This window comes from Pseudopipra pipra, chromosome 26 (assembly GCF_036250125.1).
Source record: "Pseudopipra pipra isolate bDixPip1 chromosome 26, bDixPip1.hap1, whole genome shotgun sequence".
Taxonomy (NCBI): domain Eukaryota; kingdom Metazoa; phylum Chordata; class Aves; order Passeriformes; family Pipridae; genus Pseudopipra; species Pseudopipra pipra.
In genome coordinates, this window is record NC_087574.1 from 5,421,448 (window position 1) to 5,441,212 (window position 19,765).

At 48.4% G+C, this 19,765-nt stretch overlaps 1 protein-coding gene across 2 annotated transcripts in view; it reads left to right on the forward strand.

Annotated features, from left to right (window-relative positions):
- KPNB1 (karyopherin subunit beta 1) overlaps positions 1 to 19,765 on the forward strand; it is a 28,014-nt gene that overhangs the window by 702 nt on the left and 7,547 nt on the right. For both annotated transcript variants that reach the window (XM_064636746.1, XM_064636745.1), the window contains exons 3-12: positions 3,681 to 3,863; positions 5,891 to 6,091; positions 8,627 to 8,779; positions 9,808 to 9,867; positions 9,971 to 10,060; positions 11,255 to 11,365; positions 13,637 to 13,738; positions 15,827 to 16,051; positions 16,510 to 16,701; positions 18,512 to 18,642. In XM_064636746.1, the coding sequence (XP_064492816.1) occupies positions 3,681 to 3,863; positions 5,891 to 6,091; positions 8,627 to 8,779; positions 9,808 to 9,867; positions 9,971 to 10,060; positions 11,255 to 11,365; positions 13,637 to 13,738; positions 15,827 to 16,051; positions 16,510 to 16,701; positions 18,512 to 18,642 (1,448 nt within the window). The remainder of the gene's footprint in view (positions 1 to 3,680; positions 3,864 to 5,890; positions 6,092 to 8,626; positions 8,780 to 9,807; positions 9,868 to 9,970; positions 10,061 to 11,254; positions 11,366 to 13,636; positions 13,739 to 15,826; positions 16,052 to 16,509; positions 16,702 to 18,511; positions 18,643 to 19,765) is intronic.

Consider the following 19,765-nt stretch of genomic DNA (forward strand, 5'->3'; position numbering starts at 1 on the left):
CCGGCGCCCCCGCGAGGGCCAATCAGCGCGCGAGACGGGGCCCCGCGCGCCAATCAGCGGCGGCGCCGGGCGCGGGGGGCGGGGCCCGGCGCGGGGAGCGGCCGCGGGCCATGTGCGGGCACCGCGGCCATGGCGGGAGCGGGCGGGGCCGCCTGAGGGGAGCGGGCACCGGGGCCGCCGGCGGGCACCGGGACTGCCCGCGGGGCCCGGCCCGGCACGGGGAGGGGGCTCCGGCACCGCCGGGACGCCCCGGCGGGGCGTGAGGATGGGGCACCGGCACCGCCGGGACACCCGCGCGGGCGCGGGGATGGGGCACAGGGACTGCCGGGACACCCCGGCCGGGCACCGGGATGGGGCTCGGAGCGCACCGAGAGCCCTGCCCGGGCCTGGAGCCGGGTCACAGAGTCCACCGAGACCCCAGCCCAGTCCGAGAGCGCACTCCCAGAGCCCAGCGAGACCCTTCCCAGGCCCGGAGCTGGGTCCCAGTGCGAGCCCACCCAGGCCCCTGCCCGGCCCTAGAGCTGAGTCCCAGAGCCAGGTCCCAGTGCCCTCCAGGACCCCCACCCAGTCCCAGTTCTTGCCTGTAGAACCCCCTCATCACCCCAGGGCCCTCCCAGGGGGGTGCTGGAGCAGTGGGGTTCTGGGGAGGGGGTCAGGGTGGTCAAGGATGGTCCACAGGGCAGTACCTGGGGCTCCCCCAGTGACCCTAAAGCAGAGAAAAAATGTATCAAAAATTAATAAAAAAGGAGGAGAAAAAGCCCAAAGCCCCAGGTTTGATCCTTGTGCTGGAGCAGGGAAGGTGGGCTGCTGGTGGTTGAGGAGGGTTTTTGCTTAGTCAGGGTGAGGGGCTGCAGCTCTGGGTGGTCCTTGCAGGGAATGGGGAGCACTGGGTGGTCCTGGAAGGTGCTGGGGGGTCCTGGGGGTTCCTGGGTGCTGGTGTCTCCACTCTGTCCTTGTGACACACCCATTCTCATCCCCCCAAAACTGCCACCTCTCATCCTACAGCCACTTCCATGCCCTGCTCTCCACTGGTGTAAACTGGGAAAGTCACAGGGGCTCCATGTCTGGGAAGGGTGTGTGAGGTCCCCTCGGAATCAGGATTGTGCCAAACATCACTTTTGGGTCTAAATCCCCTGAATTGCAGTTTGTGAGATCTCAGGGTTGACCTGGAGATCCTGGGCTGTGTGACATGAGGGATTTCGGGTCATGATCCTGCTTTTCAGGTGTTTGAAAGAGCTGAGGGAGACGTGGGTTTTCCAAGGTTTCATTTGGATTCTCTGCCCTGTGAGAGAGCAGAGGAGGCAGAGGGACCAAAAACGAGTGTCCTGGCGTGGGATGAGGATGTGGAATGGCCCAGGCTGGGAAAGGGAAGGGGCTGAGGAGCTCCAGGGGGGCTGTGAGGGCAACTGGGGGCTTAGTCCTGGAGGAGGATGAGGCAGGAGGATGAGGATGAGGATGTGGAGCTCAGGGCTGTTCCCACCACAGGATGTGGTCAGTGGGTGGGTGGGAAGAGCCTGGATGGCCCCAGGAGAGGGAAGGGGATGATGGAGCCTCTTGCTCTTCCTCCTCCTCCCCTTCCTCCTCTTCTCCCCCAGCTAATTTAGCCCCTTTTAGCTAATTGAGCCCCTTTTCTGAGCCGTTCACCGACCCCTCTGCAGGTGGGAGCTGAGGTCCTGCACACCTGCATTTCCTTTCACTCTCAGGTCTGGCAGGTTTCATGTGATGCTTCTCATTTTTAGCTGAAATTAATCTGAAAGCCCCACAAAAAAAATACCATTTTTTCCCCTGCTAATTTATGAGTGAGAAACCCAAGGATGCTTCTTCACCTTTGGATTTCGGTGGTTTTGTTCTCAGAGGTGGCAGCAACACTTTTTATTTTGTCCTGTGAACGTGGTTTTTTTTGGGGGCTGGTTCCTCACTTGTTGTAAATTCAGTGTCTAAAACATGAGGGATCTGGATGGTTTGAAGGGGTTTAGTGGGGTTGGTTTGTAGGGTTTTGTCTGCTCCATTTCTATTTCTTACGCTCATCACTTTCAATTTTCCCACATTTTTGTCCCCAAATCCTGCAGTTTGAACGTTAAAAAAAAAGTTCTGGATGGAACAACTAAAATGAATTTGTATTTTAAGAGCTGTGCTGGGTCATTGAGAACGTGGAGTCAAAGACACTGGACTTGTGTGTTAAACTTTTGGAGATTGATTTAGTTTTAAAAATGGCTTTTTTGGTGCCTTAAAATATTTGTGTATCTTAAAATCTCTTATTTTTTTTAAGAGATACCTTAAGAGATGATAGAAATGGGTTTAATGTAACTGTAAGTTAAACATTTCCAGTAAAACCATGTCTCTGCCTCGTGTAAAATGGTTTTGAAGGCGATGCAGCCCCTTCCACTGTTTCCTAGAAAGGTTTTCTGAGCAGGCAAAAAAGCTCCTGAGGGCCAGGAAAATAAAAAAACCCTGAAACTTCAGCTCTGTTTTATGCAGCAGAAACCTGTGAAAATGTGAAGGTGTCAGATCAAGGGTTTAATTAAAACTTAAGGGTTTTAGCAAAGCAAGTGGCATCAGTGTCAGGGGGGTTTATTCCCTTGAGAGGGGGTCACTCATCATTTGGGCTGTGCCCTTTTTAAGTTTCCCCTCATTTTTTGTCCCCAAATCCTGCAGTTGGAAGGCTGAGGAGTCCTGGATGGAACAACTGAAGTGAATTTTATTTTGAGGGCTGGGTTGGGTCACTGAGAACGTGGAGCCCAAGACTCTGGACTTGTGCAGGGAAGGGAGTTTGGAACCCCCCAAACCCCTCTGTGACACCCCAAAAGCAGCCCCTGATCCCTTCACAGCCCCAGTTTAGGTGTTTGCCTTCCAGCAAAGGAATTGAGGAGCAGGGAATTCCCTCCTTGCCAGGCTTGGTTCCCACCTGGAAAAATCCATCCCTTGGCCCGGGGAGGGGTTTATTTGAAGGGATACTCAGGGCAGGCAGGAGCAGGGAAGGTGACAGCTATAAAAAATCCCAACCAGCAGAGGCGCTTCCCAGAGGTCCTGACGAGGAGCTTAAGGGCCCTAATCCCGGGATAGAGCCGGGGCCGGAGCTCCGGCGGCTCCTGGGGGTGATCCTGGAGGCTGTTCTGGGGGGTGATCCCGGAGGGCGTTCCTGGGGGGTGCTCCTGGGGGGTGATCCTGGGGGTGATCCTGGAGGGTGTTCTGGGGGGTGATCCCGGAGGGTGTTCCTGGAGGCTGTTCCTGGGGGGTCATCCTGGAGGGTGTTCTGGGGGGTGTTCCTGGAGGCTGTTCCTGGAGGCTGTTCCTGGAGGCTGTTCCTGGAGGCTGTTCCTGGGGGCTGTTCCTGGGGGGTGATCCTGGGGGGTGTTCCTGGAGGGTGTTCTGGGGGCTGTTCCTGGAGGGTGTTCTGGGCGGTGTTCCTGGAGGGTGATCCCAGAGGGTGTTCCTGGAGGATTTTCCTGGGGGCTGTTCCTGGAGGTTTTTCTGGGGGGTGTTCCCGGGGGGTGTTCTGGGGGCTGTTCCCAGAGGGTGATCCTGGAGGCTGTTCTTGGAGGCTGTTCCTGGAGGGTGTTCCTGGGGGGTGATCCCAGAGGGTGATCCCAGAGGGTGTTCCTGAGGGGTGATCCCAGAGGGTGTTCCTGGGGGCTCCCGGGCTCACGGGGTCGGGGGCTGACCCTGCTCTGTGTCCCCAGCCGACCTTCCTGGTGGAACTGTCCAGAGTGCTGGCAAATCCCGGGAACAGCCAGGTGGCTCGAGTGGCAGCGGGGCTGCAGATCAAGAATTCCCTGACCTCCAAGGATCCCGACATCAAGGCCCAGTACCAGCAGAGATGGCTGGCCATCGACGCCAACGCCCGCAGGGAGGTCAAGAACTACGTGAGTCTCGGGGTTTTGGGGGGTTCTCTCACCCTGGAATGTCTTTTTCCATCATTTTTCCACCTGCCAAGTCTCCCGTTGGAGCAGCAGCAGCAGCAGCAGCACCTGGACTTGTGGTGCTTCTTGTGGGATGTTTATTTATTCCATATGAGTATTGGGGGGATATCGGGACAAGGCTCTTTCTCCAGAGAGTGGTTGGGCACTGGAATTCCCTGGGAATGTCCCGGCTCCAAACCTGCCAGAGCTCAGGGAGCGTCTCTCAGGGGCAAGGGGGGGATTTTGGGGTTGCACTGGGTGATCCTTGGGGATCCCCTCCTGCTCAGGGTATTCTGGGATTCTGAGAGGAAAAGGGGCAATGGATTTAAAGTGCAGAGTTGATCTGGATGAGACAGAAGGAAGTTTTTCCCATGAGGATGTTAAAACACTGGCACAGTTTCCCAGAGGAGCTGGGGCTGCCCCTGGATCCCTGGAAGTGTCCAAGGCCAGGTTGGATGGGGCTTGGAGCAACCTGGGCTGGTGGAAGGTGTCCCTGCCCATGGCAGGGGGTGGGACTGGCTGGGCTTTAAGGTCCCTTCCCACCCAAACCATTCCATGAATCCACGGCTCCTCCTCTGCAGTTCTCTGCTTGGATTTTTCCAGAAGAAAACCCCCCTCAGGGAAGGTTTTTCCTCCTTTCCCGAGGAACAGCTCCCTGAGGTGTTTCACAATCCCACCCTGGAAGCCCAGCCAGTGCCTGACCACAGAGGCCTGAGGAGTTAAAAGGAGTTTTAAGAGTAGAAAATGATAAAAAATTGCAAATCCCAAATAGAAAATTAGATGTTTAAGTTTTGGGAGTTTGCCTGAGGACCCCTGAGCTCTGTGATGGTCAAAGTTTGGGGGTTTGCAGTGACAGAAGTGGTGGCTCAGTGGTTTTTTGGCTGATGGGAGGAAAACAATCCTTGGATGTGAGCAGTGTGATCCCTCTGTTTGTCCTAAAAAAAGAGTTATGGAAGAATACCCAAAAAAGTCATTTTAATTGATTGCAACGTGAAAGGAAATTATTCCTCTGAATGGTTCTGTAGATTGTTTTGGCAGAAAAAATAATTGGTGTTTGGGCAGGGATTTCACCCCCAATTTCTGGTTTGTTAATTTGCTGTACTATAATTTTAGTAATAATAACAACAACAACAGCAACAATAATAATTTGTCTTTATAATTTTAACTAATAACAATAATAACAATTTTGCTTTGTCTTTATAAATTTTAACTAATAATAATTATTATTTTGCTTTGTCTTTATGATTTTAGCTAATCATAACAATTTTGCTTTGTCTTTATAAATTTTAACTAATAATAATTAGTATTTTGCTTTGTCTTTATAATTTTACCTAATCATAATAATTTTGCTTTATCTTTGTGATTTCAACTAATAATAATAGCAATAATAATTTTGCTTTGTCTTGATAATTTTAACTAATAATAACAACAATTTTACTTTGTCCTTATAATTTAAATAATAATAATAACAATTTTGCTTTGTCTTTATAAATTTTAACTAATAATAATAATAATTTTGCTTTGTCTTTATAAATTTTAACTAATAATAATTTTGATTTGTCTTTATAATTTTAACTAATTATAAATATAAAGCAAAATTATTACTATTATTTTAAATAATAATAATTTTGCTTCGTCCTTATAATTTTAACTGATAACAATAATTCTGCTTTGTAGCGATTTTTAAATGACGACTTGATGGTGATATTAATAATTTTTGCTTTATGATAATTCCTCTTTCTGAGTGGGGATGGACTGTTTGACCCTTGCCCTGCTGTGGCACACGGACTGTTCCCAGAGTTAAAGGATGTGTTGGAATCCCAGCTGGAATTCCCATTGGGAATGTTCCTCTCCAGCCCCATTTCTGACCATGCAAACACGGTCCCTGTTTGCAGCAGGAAGCAGAACAAGCCAACTGCTCTGCTGGGGAGGATTTGGGATGGGCAGGGATTGCCTGACCCTGCCCCAACCCCTTCCCTGCCCCATTCCAGGTGCTCCAGACCCTGGGAACGGAGACCTACCGGCCCAGCTCGGCCTCCCAGTGCGTGGCCGGGATCGCCTGCGCCGAGATCCCCATGAACCAGTGGCCAGAGCTCATCCCCCAGCTGGTGGCCAACGTCACCAACCAGCACAGCACCGAGCACATGAAGGAGTCCACGCTGGAGGCCATCGGCTACATCTGCCAGGACATCGTGAGTGCTCCCCTGGGGCTGCCCCGGGGCATTCCCGGCGGGATCCTGCTCCCAGGCTCTCCCCAGAACCTCTTCTCCTCCTTTCTCCCTCCTGTGGTTGGGACTGAAGCTGTGTCGGGGGATTGGGGTGGGATTTTGGGAAAGGTTCTTCCCTAGAAGGTGGTTGGACACAGGAACTCCCCAGCCCTGCCAGAACTCCAAGTTGAAAAATTTCCATGAGGATTTTGCTCCCAGGGTCTCCCCAGCACCCCTTCTCCTCCTTTCTACCTCCTGTGGTTGGGCTTGAAGCTGTGTCAGGGGATTGGGGCTGGATTTTGGGAAAGGTTCTTCCCTAGAAGGTGGTTGGACACAGCCCTGCCAGAGCTCCAAGTTGAAGAATTTCCATGAGGATTTTGCTCCCAGGCTCTCCCCAGCACCTCTTCTCCTTCTTTCTCCCTCCTGTGGTTGGGATTGAAGCTGTGTCAGAGATGCTTAGGTTGGATTTTAGGACAAACTTCTTCCCCCAAGGATGAAGGGCACCAGAACTCCACAGGGAAGTGGTCAGAGCCCCAACCCTGCCAGAGCTCCAGGATGTTCTGGTTGAAGCATTTCCATGAGGATTTTGCTCCCAGGGTCTTCCCAGCACCTCTTCTCTTCCTTTCTCCCTCCTGTGGTTGGGATTGAAGGTGTGTCAGAGATGCTTAGGTTGGATTTTAGGACAAACTTCTTCCCCCAGAGGGTGGTTGGACACAGGAACTCCCCAGGGTTTGGTCACAGCCAGAGCTCCAGGAGGTTCTGGTTGCAGCATTTCCATGAGGATTTTGCTCCCAGGGTCTTCCCAGAACCTCTCATCTTCCCTTCTCCCTCCTGTGGTTGGAATTGAAGCTGTGTCAGGGGATTGGGGCTGGATTTTGGGAAAGGTTCTTCCCCTAGAAGTTGGTTGGACACTGGAACTCCCCAGGGTTTGGTCACAGCCCCAAGGCTGCTGGAGCTCAGGGAATGTTTGGACAACACTCTCAGGGACAGGGTGGGATTTTGGGATGTGCTGTGCAAGGCCAGGAGTTGGATTGGATGATCCTCATGGATCCCTCCCAGCTCAGGGTGTTCCATGACTCTCTGACTTGACAATCTTGGAGGGCTTTTCCAGCCTTAGGAATTCCATGATTCCATATCCAGGAGGCTGTTGGTGCTTCCCTGTGCTGTCTCTTCCTAATCCTGCTGGCAGAGCTGTGGGAGTAAACCCAGGGATGGTGCCTGGAAGGCCTGACCTGCTTTCCCAGCCCGAATCCAGGTCATGTTTCCTGAAGGGAAGGTTTAAGTTTCCGTGTCCCTGCGGTCACACGAGGCCGGGGGAAAACTCCAGCTCAGCATCCAAACGTGGGATAAAACAGGGATAAAACAGGGATCAGTGTTTGATGCCTTCCTGGTTTGGGAAAACCTGACCTTCATATTGGTAGGGAAGCCCCTGTGTTGTTAATTCTGGAATTTTTGAGGCAGGAATGTTGAGCTCTTGGAGGCACCTCTGGTGGGTTTATCCTGGGATTGCAGGAGCTGGTGGGAATTGGTTGGAAAACTGTGTCCTGCTGCTGCAAACTGGAATTAGCAGCTGCTCTTTTGGTGCCACTGAATGTCCTGGAGAACGTGTGTCCCTGCTGGAATCTCTCTGGAGTGAGGCAGGAGGGGAGATCTTTTTTTTGGGGCTTTTATTTGGCTTCCAGGGGTTGGTTTCACTGGGGAGAAAAGTGAAATAAAAGGGGAAATCTGTTTGTGACGAGTCCCTGCAACTCTGGAGGGGCTGTTCCTTGGGTTTTTTGGGGTGGAATGGATCACTAACCTCTGGATTTTCGGGTGCCCTGCCTTGCTGGTTGGGTACATCCCATCTTATATTTATTTTATAAGATCCCCCCTTTAGAGTTTTTATAGTTTTGTGGCAGTAGTTTGGGAACCTTAAATTTTTCTGCTGGGTAAACCCTGATGTAACAATTCACCCAGTTACTTGTGGGTCCTGCAGACTTGGTTTTGCCACGAAGAAAAATGAATCTTTAGTGTGTATTCACAGCTTTATTCCCTAAGCCTTGAGTGTTTAACACTGATTTAACAGTTCCCTGCCCTTGCTGCTGCTCCAGGCAGTGTATTTTTTTTGCTGTCATGTCTAAAAGATACTGGCAAATTTACCAGTAAAAGTAGAGCTCTGCCCAGTCCATAAATTAGTTGGAAATCAGTGGTTTTTTAACATTCTGAGTGAGCAAAGTCAAGTCCTGGAGCTTGTTGGCTTATGTTTGATACAGTGGGATTTATTTGGCATTGAATTTCCAGAGTTTTTGTGCTCAGTTCAGTCTCCTCCTCATCCCAAAAGCAGCAAAGGTGTTCTGGTGTAGGAATTCTTTGGATTTCCCAGTGAGCAAAACATCCTAAAACTTATAGGCATCAGGATTGAGCTTGGAGCAAAATGTCCTAAAACTTGTAGGACTCAGGATTGAGCTCAGGGGGTACTCAATGTATTGAAAAAAAAAAGCTGTTAAGGTGGCAAATAACTGCATGGAAACTTCTTCCCAGGATCCAGAGCAGCTCCAGGACAAATCCAACGAGATCCTGACAGCCATCATCCAGGGAATGAGGAAGGAAGAGCCCAGCAACAACGTCAAGCTGGCGGCCACGAACGCACTCCTGAACTCTTTGGAATTCACCAAAGCAAACTTTGACAAAGAGGTGAGGAGGGAAAAAAAAAACCCCCCTTGGCCTCAGATCCCGGGGCTGAATCCACGGTCTGTGATGAGGAATCATGCACCACGCTGAGTTTTGATGGATAATCCTGTTCTGGCTGAGACTTGGATTCACCTCTAAAAAAATCCCGCGGAAATTTTCGGTGCCGAGGAAGCGTTTGGGGATTTTTTTTGGGGGGGAGAGGGGGGGGAATGAAGTTGAACTGACCTTAGAGCTGAGCCTGTTGGATGCTCTGCTTTCCTGATCCAGGACCAGCTTGGATCAGCACTTCCTTTCAAGTGCTTGTGGCTCCCATCCAGGTTTAACTTGGCCTCTGGAAAATCGTTGGGGGAGGAAAAGTCCAACCTCGGGATGAGCCTCTTTGCAGAGCAGCCAGACCCATGGATTTTGTCTTTTCCTTCTCAGCTTAAGTCTTATCCCTTAGTTCTCTGCCAGGGGCAGTGTGGAGAAGGTGGGATTAATGCTGAACCTCCAGCTTAGAGGGGCTTTTCATGGAAACCTCTCCCTAAAATCCTCGGTGGGTGTTGATGGGGGATCAGCTGAGCCTTCCAGAATTGGGGATGGGAGGTGCAGGATCCATTCAGGCTCCGTTTCTGTGGGCTCAGTCCTGTTAAATAACCTGTCAAATAACAATAATAATAAATAAATCTGTTCCTTCCTGCCAAAAAGTGGGAATCCAGGTGCTGCCCCCCTGAGAAATTGATGTCCTGACTGGAATTTTCAGGAAGAAACTGCTGAAAATAGGGAACAGCAGGAATTTTTTTTTTTTGCTCCTTTCCCTGAAAAGCTGAGTCTTTATTTCCCTTTTTATTTTAAAGATAGCCCGTTGAACCCTTGCAAAGGAAAGCTTGGGATTCCCCCTTTTGGGGTAGAAATGGTTTAAAACAGAGCAGTGAGTGCCCTGGGCTGCAGGAGGGACTGGGCCAGGCCAGGCTCAAACTCACCCTCCCCAGGAAGCCTCCAGTGCTTTTGTAAAGCCCCTTCTAATGTTCTTTTTGCTCTCTTTTCTCTAGTCTGAAAGGCACTTTATTATGCAAGTAGTCTGTGAAGCAACACAGTGTCCAGATACGAGGGTGAGTGAATTCAGGGCTTGGTTTACCCCTGCACCTTCCTGACACCCAAACCCAGGTAAAACCACCAGAATTGTGTTAAATAATCCCTTTTTTTGCCCCAAAGGTACGAGTGGCTGCCTTACAGAACCTGGTGAAGATAATGTCCCTTTATTATCAGTATATGGAGACTTACATGGGGCCTGCTCTGTTTGCTGTGAGTAGTCAGATTTCTTATATTTGCACTTTTGTATCTCATATTTATTAGTATTTATAATTCTCATATTTATTTGTATTTATAATTCTCATATTTATTCATATTTATAATTCTCGTGTTTATTTGTATTTATAATTCTCATATTTATTTGTATTTATAATTCTCATATATATTTGTATTTGTAATTCTCACATGTATTTGTAGTTCTGATTCTCACATTTATGTCCATATTCCTCATAGTTGCTTCTGATCTTCCTTTATTTATATTTATATTTCTCATACTTATTTCTGCAGTGTTCCTTTACTTGTATTTATATTTCTCACATTTATTTGCCTGATCTCCCTGTCCTCCTTTATCCTAATCTTTTACAAAAGTTTCCTTACATTCCTGATTCTTTCTTCTGCTTGTATTCCTCATTTTTCTTCCTCTTGTATTCGTCATTTTAATTCCTCTGGTATTCCTGATTTTAATTCCCCTTGTATTCCTGATTTGAATTCCTCTGGTATTCCTGATTTTAATCCCTCTGGTATTCCTGATTTTAATCCCTCTGGTATTCCTGATTTTAATTCCTCCTGTATTCCTGATTTTAATTCCTCCTGTATTCCTCATTTTAATTCCTCCTGTATTCCTCATTTCAATTCCTGTTGTATTCCTCATTTTAATTCCTGTTGTATTCCTCATTTTAATTCCTCTGGTATTCCTGATTTTAATTCCCCTTGTATTCCTGATTTTAACTCCTCTTGTATTCCTGATTTTAATTCCTGTTATATTCCTCATTTTTCTTCCTCTTGTATTCCTGATTTTAGTTCCTCTGGTATTTCTGATTTTAATTCCTCTTGTATTCCTGATATTTCTTCCTCTTGTATTCCTCATTTTTCTTCCTCTTGTATTCCTGATTTTAATTCCTCTTGTATTCCTGATTTCCCTCCCTTTTCCTGGATGCTGGCAATCCCTCTCCCTATAAACCCCCGTAACCCCCAGCAGGATTCAGCCCTGAGGCCCCAAATGCTGAGTTTGCCCTCCAGCCCTCCCAGGGGGCTCAGATCCAACAACACAACCCCTCTGGAACCTCCAAGAACAAAAACTCCAGTGTGGGCTCCGATTTCAGCCACAGGCCCAGAGTGGGGACGTGGATTCCTGGAGAAACAACTTGTTCAAGTGTCCTTTTTTCCCTTTTCTTGGTGTTTTCCCAGATCACGATCGAGGCGATGAAGAGCGACATCGATGAGGTGGCCCTGCAGGGCATCGAGTTCTGGTCCAACGTCTGCGACGAGGAGATGGACTTGGCCATCGAGGCCTCGGAGGTGGGGAGCCCTGGCAAGGCTGGCATCCAGCTGGGAATGTCATGGGAATGTTCTCCCAAAAAGGGGAACCCACCGGAGCCCCCCCCAGGCCGGGGCTGCTGCTGAGGCTGAGACGGTTCAGGAAAAACAGCAACGTTTTGTTGCCTTATTTATTTTTTATTTCCTTGAAAAAAACCCTGCCTTGGTTTCTCCTTTTTATTTTAAACCGGGAGCTTTGGAATTCCCGTTTGGAATTCCCGTTTATGGGGGAGGAATGGTTGGAAGCAGTGCAGTGGTGAGCAGTGCTCAGGTTGTTCTGCCCCACGAGGTGAATGTGTGGCTTCGGCTGAGGGGCTGCATTGGGAATTTTCTTTAATCACACATTTAATCTGTGATTAAATTATTTGGGTTGGAAGGACCTTAAAATTCCAGTTCCAGCTCCTGCCAAGGGCAGGGACACTTCCTATCAGACCAGGTTTCTCCAAGCCCTGTCAAACCTGGTATTTTCTTTAAAATAACCCCATTAACCCACTCTTATTTCTTATTCCCTATTTCCACATCGTGCTGCACTTAAACACAGGTGCTGCTCCTATCCCAGGCCTCTCCCAGATTTTTCCAGTAATGGAATAACAATCAAAAATGTGCTGGTTTAATAACCCCAAAGGTTTAGATCTACACAGTCACTGCCAAGATTTAATTGTGGAATTCCCGGCGTGTTTTGGGTTGGAAGGGACCTTAAAGATCCAATCCCACCCCCTGCTATGGGCAGGGACACCTCCCACTAGCCCAGGTTGCTCCAACCTGATCTTGGACACTTCCAGGGATCCAGGGGCATCCAAAATTTCTCTTGGCAGCCTGTGCCAGGGCCTCCCCCCCTCCCAGGGAGGGATTGGGGTTGGTTTGGAGCTCTGTGGTTCAAGGTAAAGCTCTGAGTGAAGCTCAGCTCTGCCCCTTTCCCTTCCTGGAGCAGATTGAGAGAGGAAAATCCTTCCCAGGCAGGCTGGGAATGGAGCTGGAGGTTCTGGGCCAGGTCTGGCTGTGCCAGGCAGGGCTGGGGCTGTGCCAGTGGTACCTGACAGGGACCTGATCCCTTGTTAGCATTCCAGCTCCAGGGTTAACCTGAATGTGCACTCAGCATGTTCTCCAGGCCAGGGAATTCTCACATCCTGGAGCTGCTGCTCTTGGAGTCGTTGTATTGATGGATCCCAAGGAATCCAGAGCAGTCCTTTAATTCCCTGCTGCTTTGGGGGGACTCTGTGCCCTTAAATTTTGGGGTCTGTCGCAGCCATGAGGGGCTCAGTCCTACCCCAGCCTGCAGAAGGGTTGATCCCACTCTCCACAACCCATTATTTATGAGTTAAATATAAAACTATGGCTGGAATAAAAGTAATTATCCCTTGGAGTGGCTGGGGCTGGATTTTGGGGGGTATTGTTCTGCAGGCAGATGCTGTTTGCAGAAATGAGCTGCAGAGATCAATAGCAGCTGAAACTTTGAAGGGCTGGAGAGATGAATCATTTCCATCTTTAAAAGCAGCTAAATATATATTTATGAATGCTCCCAAAAAAAAAAAGGCAAGGAGAAAAGGACAGGCAGCAGCACGTGGGGTTGGGGTGGTTTGCTGAGCACCTTTTGCTCCTTCACCTCGGGGCCACTTGTTAATTAGACCTGGGAACTGAAAATAGGGATAATTGTGCCCTGGGAGGAGGGATCTGGGCGTGCATGGAATGGGAAATTCAGCTTGGGTGTTGGGATATTTGATTTGGGTGCAGGGTGTCCTTGAGCTTCCTGGCTTCGGATTTGTGTTGGGGAAGGAGAGGAAAGCATGGAAAGGGAAATTTGGGGGTTATAAGAATTAATACAACAACAACTACAATAATAATAATAATAATAATAATAATAATAATAATAATAATAATTTATTTTTCTACTATATATTGTATATTAGTAATATATATTTACATATTGTACTATTAGTGTCGTGGATATATTAGCATTTATAATAGTATATAATTATAATAGTATTTATAATATAATGTACAGTATCTGTTAAAATATGATGTATAATATAATGTAATCATTATATATAATGTATAATATATAATATAATGCATAGTGTGCCTAATATGATGTATAATGATCTATTATTTTAATATATATTATGATATATTTTATATGTATATAATTTTTATATATATTCTATATATATTACATAATGACTTTAAAGGGAGTTTATAATAAATTCATCCTCTTTAGCCACTGAAAACCCTCTTTTTACCCCTTTTTTTTTCCAGGCAGCAGAACAAGGGAGGCCTCCAGAGCACACCAGCAAGTTCTATGCCAAGGGGGCACTGCAGTATTTGGTGCCAATCCTCACACAGACCTTGACCAAGCAGGTGAGTTCAGAATTCCTGAGGGTTTGGAGCTCTGGGATCTGGGTGAGTTCAGAATTCCTGGGGGGTTTGGAGCTCTGGGATCAGGGGGAGTTCAGAATTCCTGGGGGTTTGGAGCTCCAGATCCAGAGCTCTGGGATCAGGGTGAGTTCAGAATTCCTGGGGGTTTGGAGCTCTGGGATCAGGGTGAGTTCAGAATTCCTGGGGGGTTTGGAGCTCTGGGTCCAGAGCTCTGGGATCAGGGTGAGTTCAGAATTCCTGGAGGGTTTGGAGCTCTGGGATCTGGGTGAGTTCAGAATTCCTGAGGGTTTGGAGCTCTGGGATCAGGGGGAGTTCAGAATTCCTGGGGGGTTTGGAGCTCCGGGTCCAGAGCTCTGGGATCAGGGTGAGTTCAGAATTCCTGGGGGGTTTGGAGCTCCGGGTCCAGAGCTCTGGGATCAGGGGGAGTTCAGAATTCCTGGGGGGTTTGGAGCTCTGGGTCCAGAACTCTGGGATCAGGGTGAGTTCAGAATTCCTGGGGGTTTGGAGCTCTGGGATCAGGGTGAGTTCAGAATTCCTGGAGGGTTTGGAGCTCTGGGATCAGGGTGAGTTCAGAATTCCTGGGGGTTTGGAGCTCTGGGATCAGGGTGCTCCTTCCTGGCTGCCCTGGGAAGGGGGTTCCTGCTCCCCCTGCTCCCAGAGGGCTCCAGGTGGTGGCAGTTCCTGGGTCTGTGATGAGATTTCATGCACCACTCTGAGCAAATGATGCATCAGTTTTGGGGCTGAGACTCTGGAACTGCCTCCAGTTCTGTTCACACCTCCCTGCCTTTGTGATTTCTGGAGAGGTCTGGTAATAATTCCCTGTATTCCTGAGGAAATATTGATGGAACTAAACCCGGTGTTGCACGTTCTGAGATCCAGCTCCTGGAATCTTTGAGCCTGGAGTGTTTATTTAGTGCCCATTAAACACTTCCCAGGGACTTGTTTGGGGCTGTGCTTCCCAGGCTAATCAAAACTAATGGAATTGCTGCAGCAGGTCTAATTAGAAAATAAAACTGTTAATTAAGCTGTACGGGACAGAGTTCATTTGGCTGGGAAAAGTGCTCTGAGTGAATCCAGGGAATTGTTTCCCTGTTTGTTTGTTTGGTTTTTTTTCATCCTGGAGTTAAATTGCAGGAGGTTCTCAAGTGCTTGTTAAACAAAACAGGTGAGAGATTCCCAGGCTGAGCTTTAAAGAGTTTAAGAGCCTGGGCTTAGTGGGGGAAGGAGCTGTTTAACTGGAGCAGGAATTGTGGTTTGCACATCCTCTTAATTTAGGGGAAATCAGAAGGATGTCACCCCAGTTTTGGAGGTTTGTAGAGCCAAAAATCCCTGGGTTAATTGAAGCAGGAATTCTGCTTTGAACATCCTCTTAATTTAAGGAAAATCAGAAGGATATCAACCCATTTTTGGAGGTTTGTGGGGCTGAAAATCCCTGGGTTAATTGGACCAGGAATTCTGGTTTGCACATCCTCTTAATTCAAGGAAAATCAGAAGGATGTCACCCGTTTTTGGAGGTTTGTATAGCCAAAAATAACCCGGATTATTTGGAGCAGGAATTCTGCTTTGAACAGGCTCTTAATTTAAGGAGAAATAGAAGGACATCACCTGCTTTTGGAGGCTCCTAGAGCTGAAAATCCCTGGGTTAATTGAAGCAGGAATGCTGCTTTGAACATCCTCCTAATTCAGGGAAAATAAGAAGGATTTCACCCATTTTTGGAGGTTTGTAGAGGCAAAAATCCCTGGATTATTTGGAGCAGGAGTTCTTGCCTTACTTTAAGGAGAATTAAAAGGACATCACCTGCTTTTGGAGGCTTCTAGAGCTGAAAATCCCTGGGGATCACTCCGGGATGGATGATAACGGATCCAGGGGATAAAACTTCCACCTGGAGGAGTGGGAGGGAGTTGGGAAAGCAGGTGAGGCCACTCCAGGTGTGTCAGCAGAGCTTTGCTCCAGGTTGGGAAGGTGCAGAGGGACTGAGTAACCCCTCTGCCAGACTGGGATGGATTGAATTCCACGAATCCCACGGATCCCGCGGGTGCTCAGGGACGTTCCCGGCGCTTTTTTTCCAGGATGAGAACGACGACGACGACGACTGGAACCCCTGCAAGGCTGCTGGGGTGTGCCTGATGCTGCTGGCCACGTGCTGCGAGGACGACATCGTCCCCCACGTGCTGCCCTTCATCAAGGAGCACATCAAGAATCCCGACTGGAGGTACCGGGACGCGGCCGTCATGGCCTTCGGATGCATCCTGGAGGGGCCAGAGCCCAACCAGCTCAAACCTTTAGTAATACAGGTGAGCTTTGGGGGGCTTGGAGGGTTAAAAAACCCGTGGGTTTTTGGAGGAATTGTTTCCCTGTTTGTTTGGGGTTTTTTTTCGTCTTGGAGTTAAATTGCAGGAGATTCTCAAGTGCTTGTTAAACAAAACAGGTGAGAGAATCCCAGGCTCTGCTCCTGCCTTCTGAGAGAACAGAGGGTGGAACTGAGCAGAGAGGGGGATTTGCTCCCAGAGAGCATCTCTGATCCTGCCTTCTGAGAGAACAGGGTAGAAATGAGCAGAGAGGGGGATTTGCTCCCAAAGAGCATCTCTGATCCTCCTCCTGAGGGCACAGAGGGTAGAACTGCACGGAGAGGGGGATTTGATGTCAGAGCAAGGTTTGGAGGTGACGGGGTGGAGGGAGCTGGGTGGGCTGGAGGAATTCAAACCCTGCCTTTTGCACCTGCTGACCTGGCTGCTCCTGGCTGCTGCTGCAGGCCATGCCCACGTTGATAGAGCTGATGAAGGACCCCAGCGTGGTGGTGAGGGACACGACGGCCTGGACGGTGGGGCGGATCTGCGAGATGCTGCCCGAGGCCGCCATCAACGACATCTACCTGGCCCCGCTGCTGCAGTGCCTCATGGAGGGGCTCAGCGCCGAGCCCAGGGTGGCCACCAACGTCTGCTGGGTGAGGAAACCCCCCAGGAGCTCCAAGGGAACCCGGCCCAGCCCGGGAATGCTGCTCCCGTGGGATCGCTGGGCTCGGAGGTCGCGTCCGGCTGTTCCCGGGTCCTCCAGTGGGGTCACAGAATCAACTGGGTTGGAAAAGACCTCTGAGATCATCAAGTCCAACCCTTGATCCAACCCCGCTGTGGTTCCCAGCCCATGGCACTGATGCCACATCCAGTCTGTCCTTAAACACCTCCAGGGATGGAGAATCCACCCCCTCCCTGGGCAGCCCATTCCAATGGCTGAGCACCCTCTCTGCAAAGAAATTCTTTCTAATCTCCAACCTAACCCTCCCCTGGCACAGCTGCAGACCCAGCCCTCTTGTCTTGCTGATGGTTGCCTGGGAAAAGAGACCAACCCCCCCTTGGCTCCCCCCTCCTGTCAGGGAATATTTTTCTATATTTTCCCTGTATTTTTTCTGTATTTCTTCCCCCCATCTATTTCTTTTCCTCCCATTTATTTCTTTTCCCCCATTTATTTCTTTTCCCCCATTTATTTCTTTTCCCCCGTTTATTTCTTTTCCCCCCATTTATTTCTTTTCCCCCCCCATTTATTTCTTTCCCCCCCATTTATTTCTTTCCCCCCCCATTTATTTCTTTCCCCCCATTTATTTCTTTCCCCCCATTTATTTCTTTTCCCCCCATTTCTTTCTCCCCCCATTTCTTTCTTTCTTTCCCTCCATTTCTTTCTTTCCCCCATTTCTTTCTTTCCCCCCATTTATTTCTTCCCCTCATTTATTTCATCCCCCCATTTAATTGTTTCCTCCATTTTTTTCTTTCTCCTCATTTATTTCTTTTCCCTCCATTTACTTCTTCTCCCCTATTTTTTCTTTCCCCCCATTTATTTCTCCCCCTTCATTTATTTCTTTCCCCCCATTTATTTCTTTCCCTCCATTTATTTCTCCACCCGTTTATTTCTTTTTCTCCCATTTATTTCTCCCCCCATTTCTTTTCATATTTCTCTATATTTTCCCATATTATTTTCCCCATATTTTTACACACACTTAAAAGGTTTGCCAGCTGATTCATGGCTTGCTCAGCCAACACCACACTGTGGTTGACACTCAAATGATCTCAAAATCTTTTGTGGCTGTGGGGAAAAAATTAAGGAAGGAATGGATTTTTCAGGAGAAAAATTATAATATTCCCTGAGTTTAAAAGTTGCCTTCAGTGGAAACTCCCTGGTGAGGTGTAATGGCTGTTTGGAAAAGGGATGCTGGGATTTAGGGGGGTTTTTTTTGGGAGGCAGCTTAAGGAAAAGATGGAAAACCTTGTTCACCATCACCTGGATCTGTGGTGATTCCAGAACTAACTGGGGAGCAGGATCCACTCCCAGAGGCATCTCTGCTGCTCCAGTCCCTGCTGGGGTGGAACTGGGTGGAGAGGAGGATTTGCATGTCAAAACAAGCTTCAGGAGTGACAGGAGCTGTTCCTTCCCCTCTTCCAGAGGTTTAAAGGCTCCCCCTTCTCCATCACTCACTCCTGGCAAAGGTCCAGGGAGCTTTTTGTGGCTTTTTTGTCTGCTCAGGGGGATGATTGTGATGCCTTTTTGAAATGAAAATGAAAATCAGGGAGCTTTTCAAGCCCCTCTAAACCCACCTGGCTCAGCACAGTCGCTCTGCACTTGTTAATCCTGGGGGGGGGTTTTTTTTGGGGGGGTTGTTTTTTTATTTTTTGGTCCTTACAACGAGCCCTGATGGAATGTGTGTTCCTGGAGCAGCGAGGCTGAACCCAGGGGAAATAAAATCCCTGTTTTTTGGTGTGTTCCAGGCCTTCTCCAGCCTTGCTGAAGCTGCCTATGAAGCTGCAGATGTGGCTGATGATCAGGAAGAACCAGCAACCTACTGCTTGTCCTCCTCCTTCGAGCTGATCGTGCAGAAACTTCTGGAGACTGCAGACAGGTACCAATCTCTCCTGCTTTTACTTCAAATATCTCCTTTTTTTTTTTATCTTGAAGCTCTTTTTTTGCCTTGAGTCTCTCCTGTTTTCCTTTGAATCTCCTGTTTTTCAGTCTCTCCTGTTTTTGCTTTGAATTTCTCCTCTTTTTACTTTTGAACCTCTCCTGGTTTTACTTTGAATCTCTCCTGGTTTTACTTTGAATCTCTCCTGTTTTTACTTTTCAATCTCTCCTGTTTTTACTTTGAATCTCTCCTGGTTTTACTTTTCAATCTCTCCTGTTTTTACTTTGAATCTCTCCTGGTTTTACTTTTGAATCTCTCCTGTTTTTACTTTTCAATCTCTCCTGGTTTTACTTTTGAATCTCTCCTGATTTTACTTTGAATCTCTTCTGTTTTTACTTTTCAATCTGTCCTAGTTTTACTTTGAATCTCCTGTTTTTCAATCTGTCCTGTCTTCCTCTGAATCTCTCATTTTACCTTCAACCTTTTATTTTACTTTAACCCCCCTGGTTTTGAATCTCTCCTGTTTTAGTCTGAATCTCTTGATTTTTCCTTTGAATCTCCCCAGTTTTGCTTTGAATCTCTCCTATTTTACTTCCAGTCTCCTGTTTTCCTCTGAATCCCCCCAGTTTTCCTCTTAATCCCCCAGTTTTCCTCTGAATCTCTTCTCTTACTTCCAGTCTCCCTTATTTTACTTTTAACCTCTCCTACTTTATCTTGAATCTCCTATTTTTTTTGAACCCCCTCTACTTTCCTTTCAATCTGAATTTCAAGTGCCCAGTTTCCCACCCAGCCAGGTTGGCTGCAGGGCCACTGGAGAACCAGGAATTTCAGCAGGACACCCAAAATTCCACATTTCCCTGCCTGTTCCCCTCCATCCCTCTCCCCTGGAGGTTCCATCCCTTCCCACCAAGGCAAAAGATTTTTGCTCCCAGCCCTGCAGATGTGAAAACTCAGGGTAAAGCTGCAGTTTTATGGTGCCTTGGAGGTCCCATAAATCCCCCCAGCTCAGAGTTCAGTGCCTGGCTCAGCTCAGTCTGGAGCCTTTTTGCTGCAGGATTGATCCTCCTTCAACTGTTCCTCGTCTGAAGAGCTCAGTCCAAGCTCTCCCTGCCTAATTTCCATC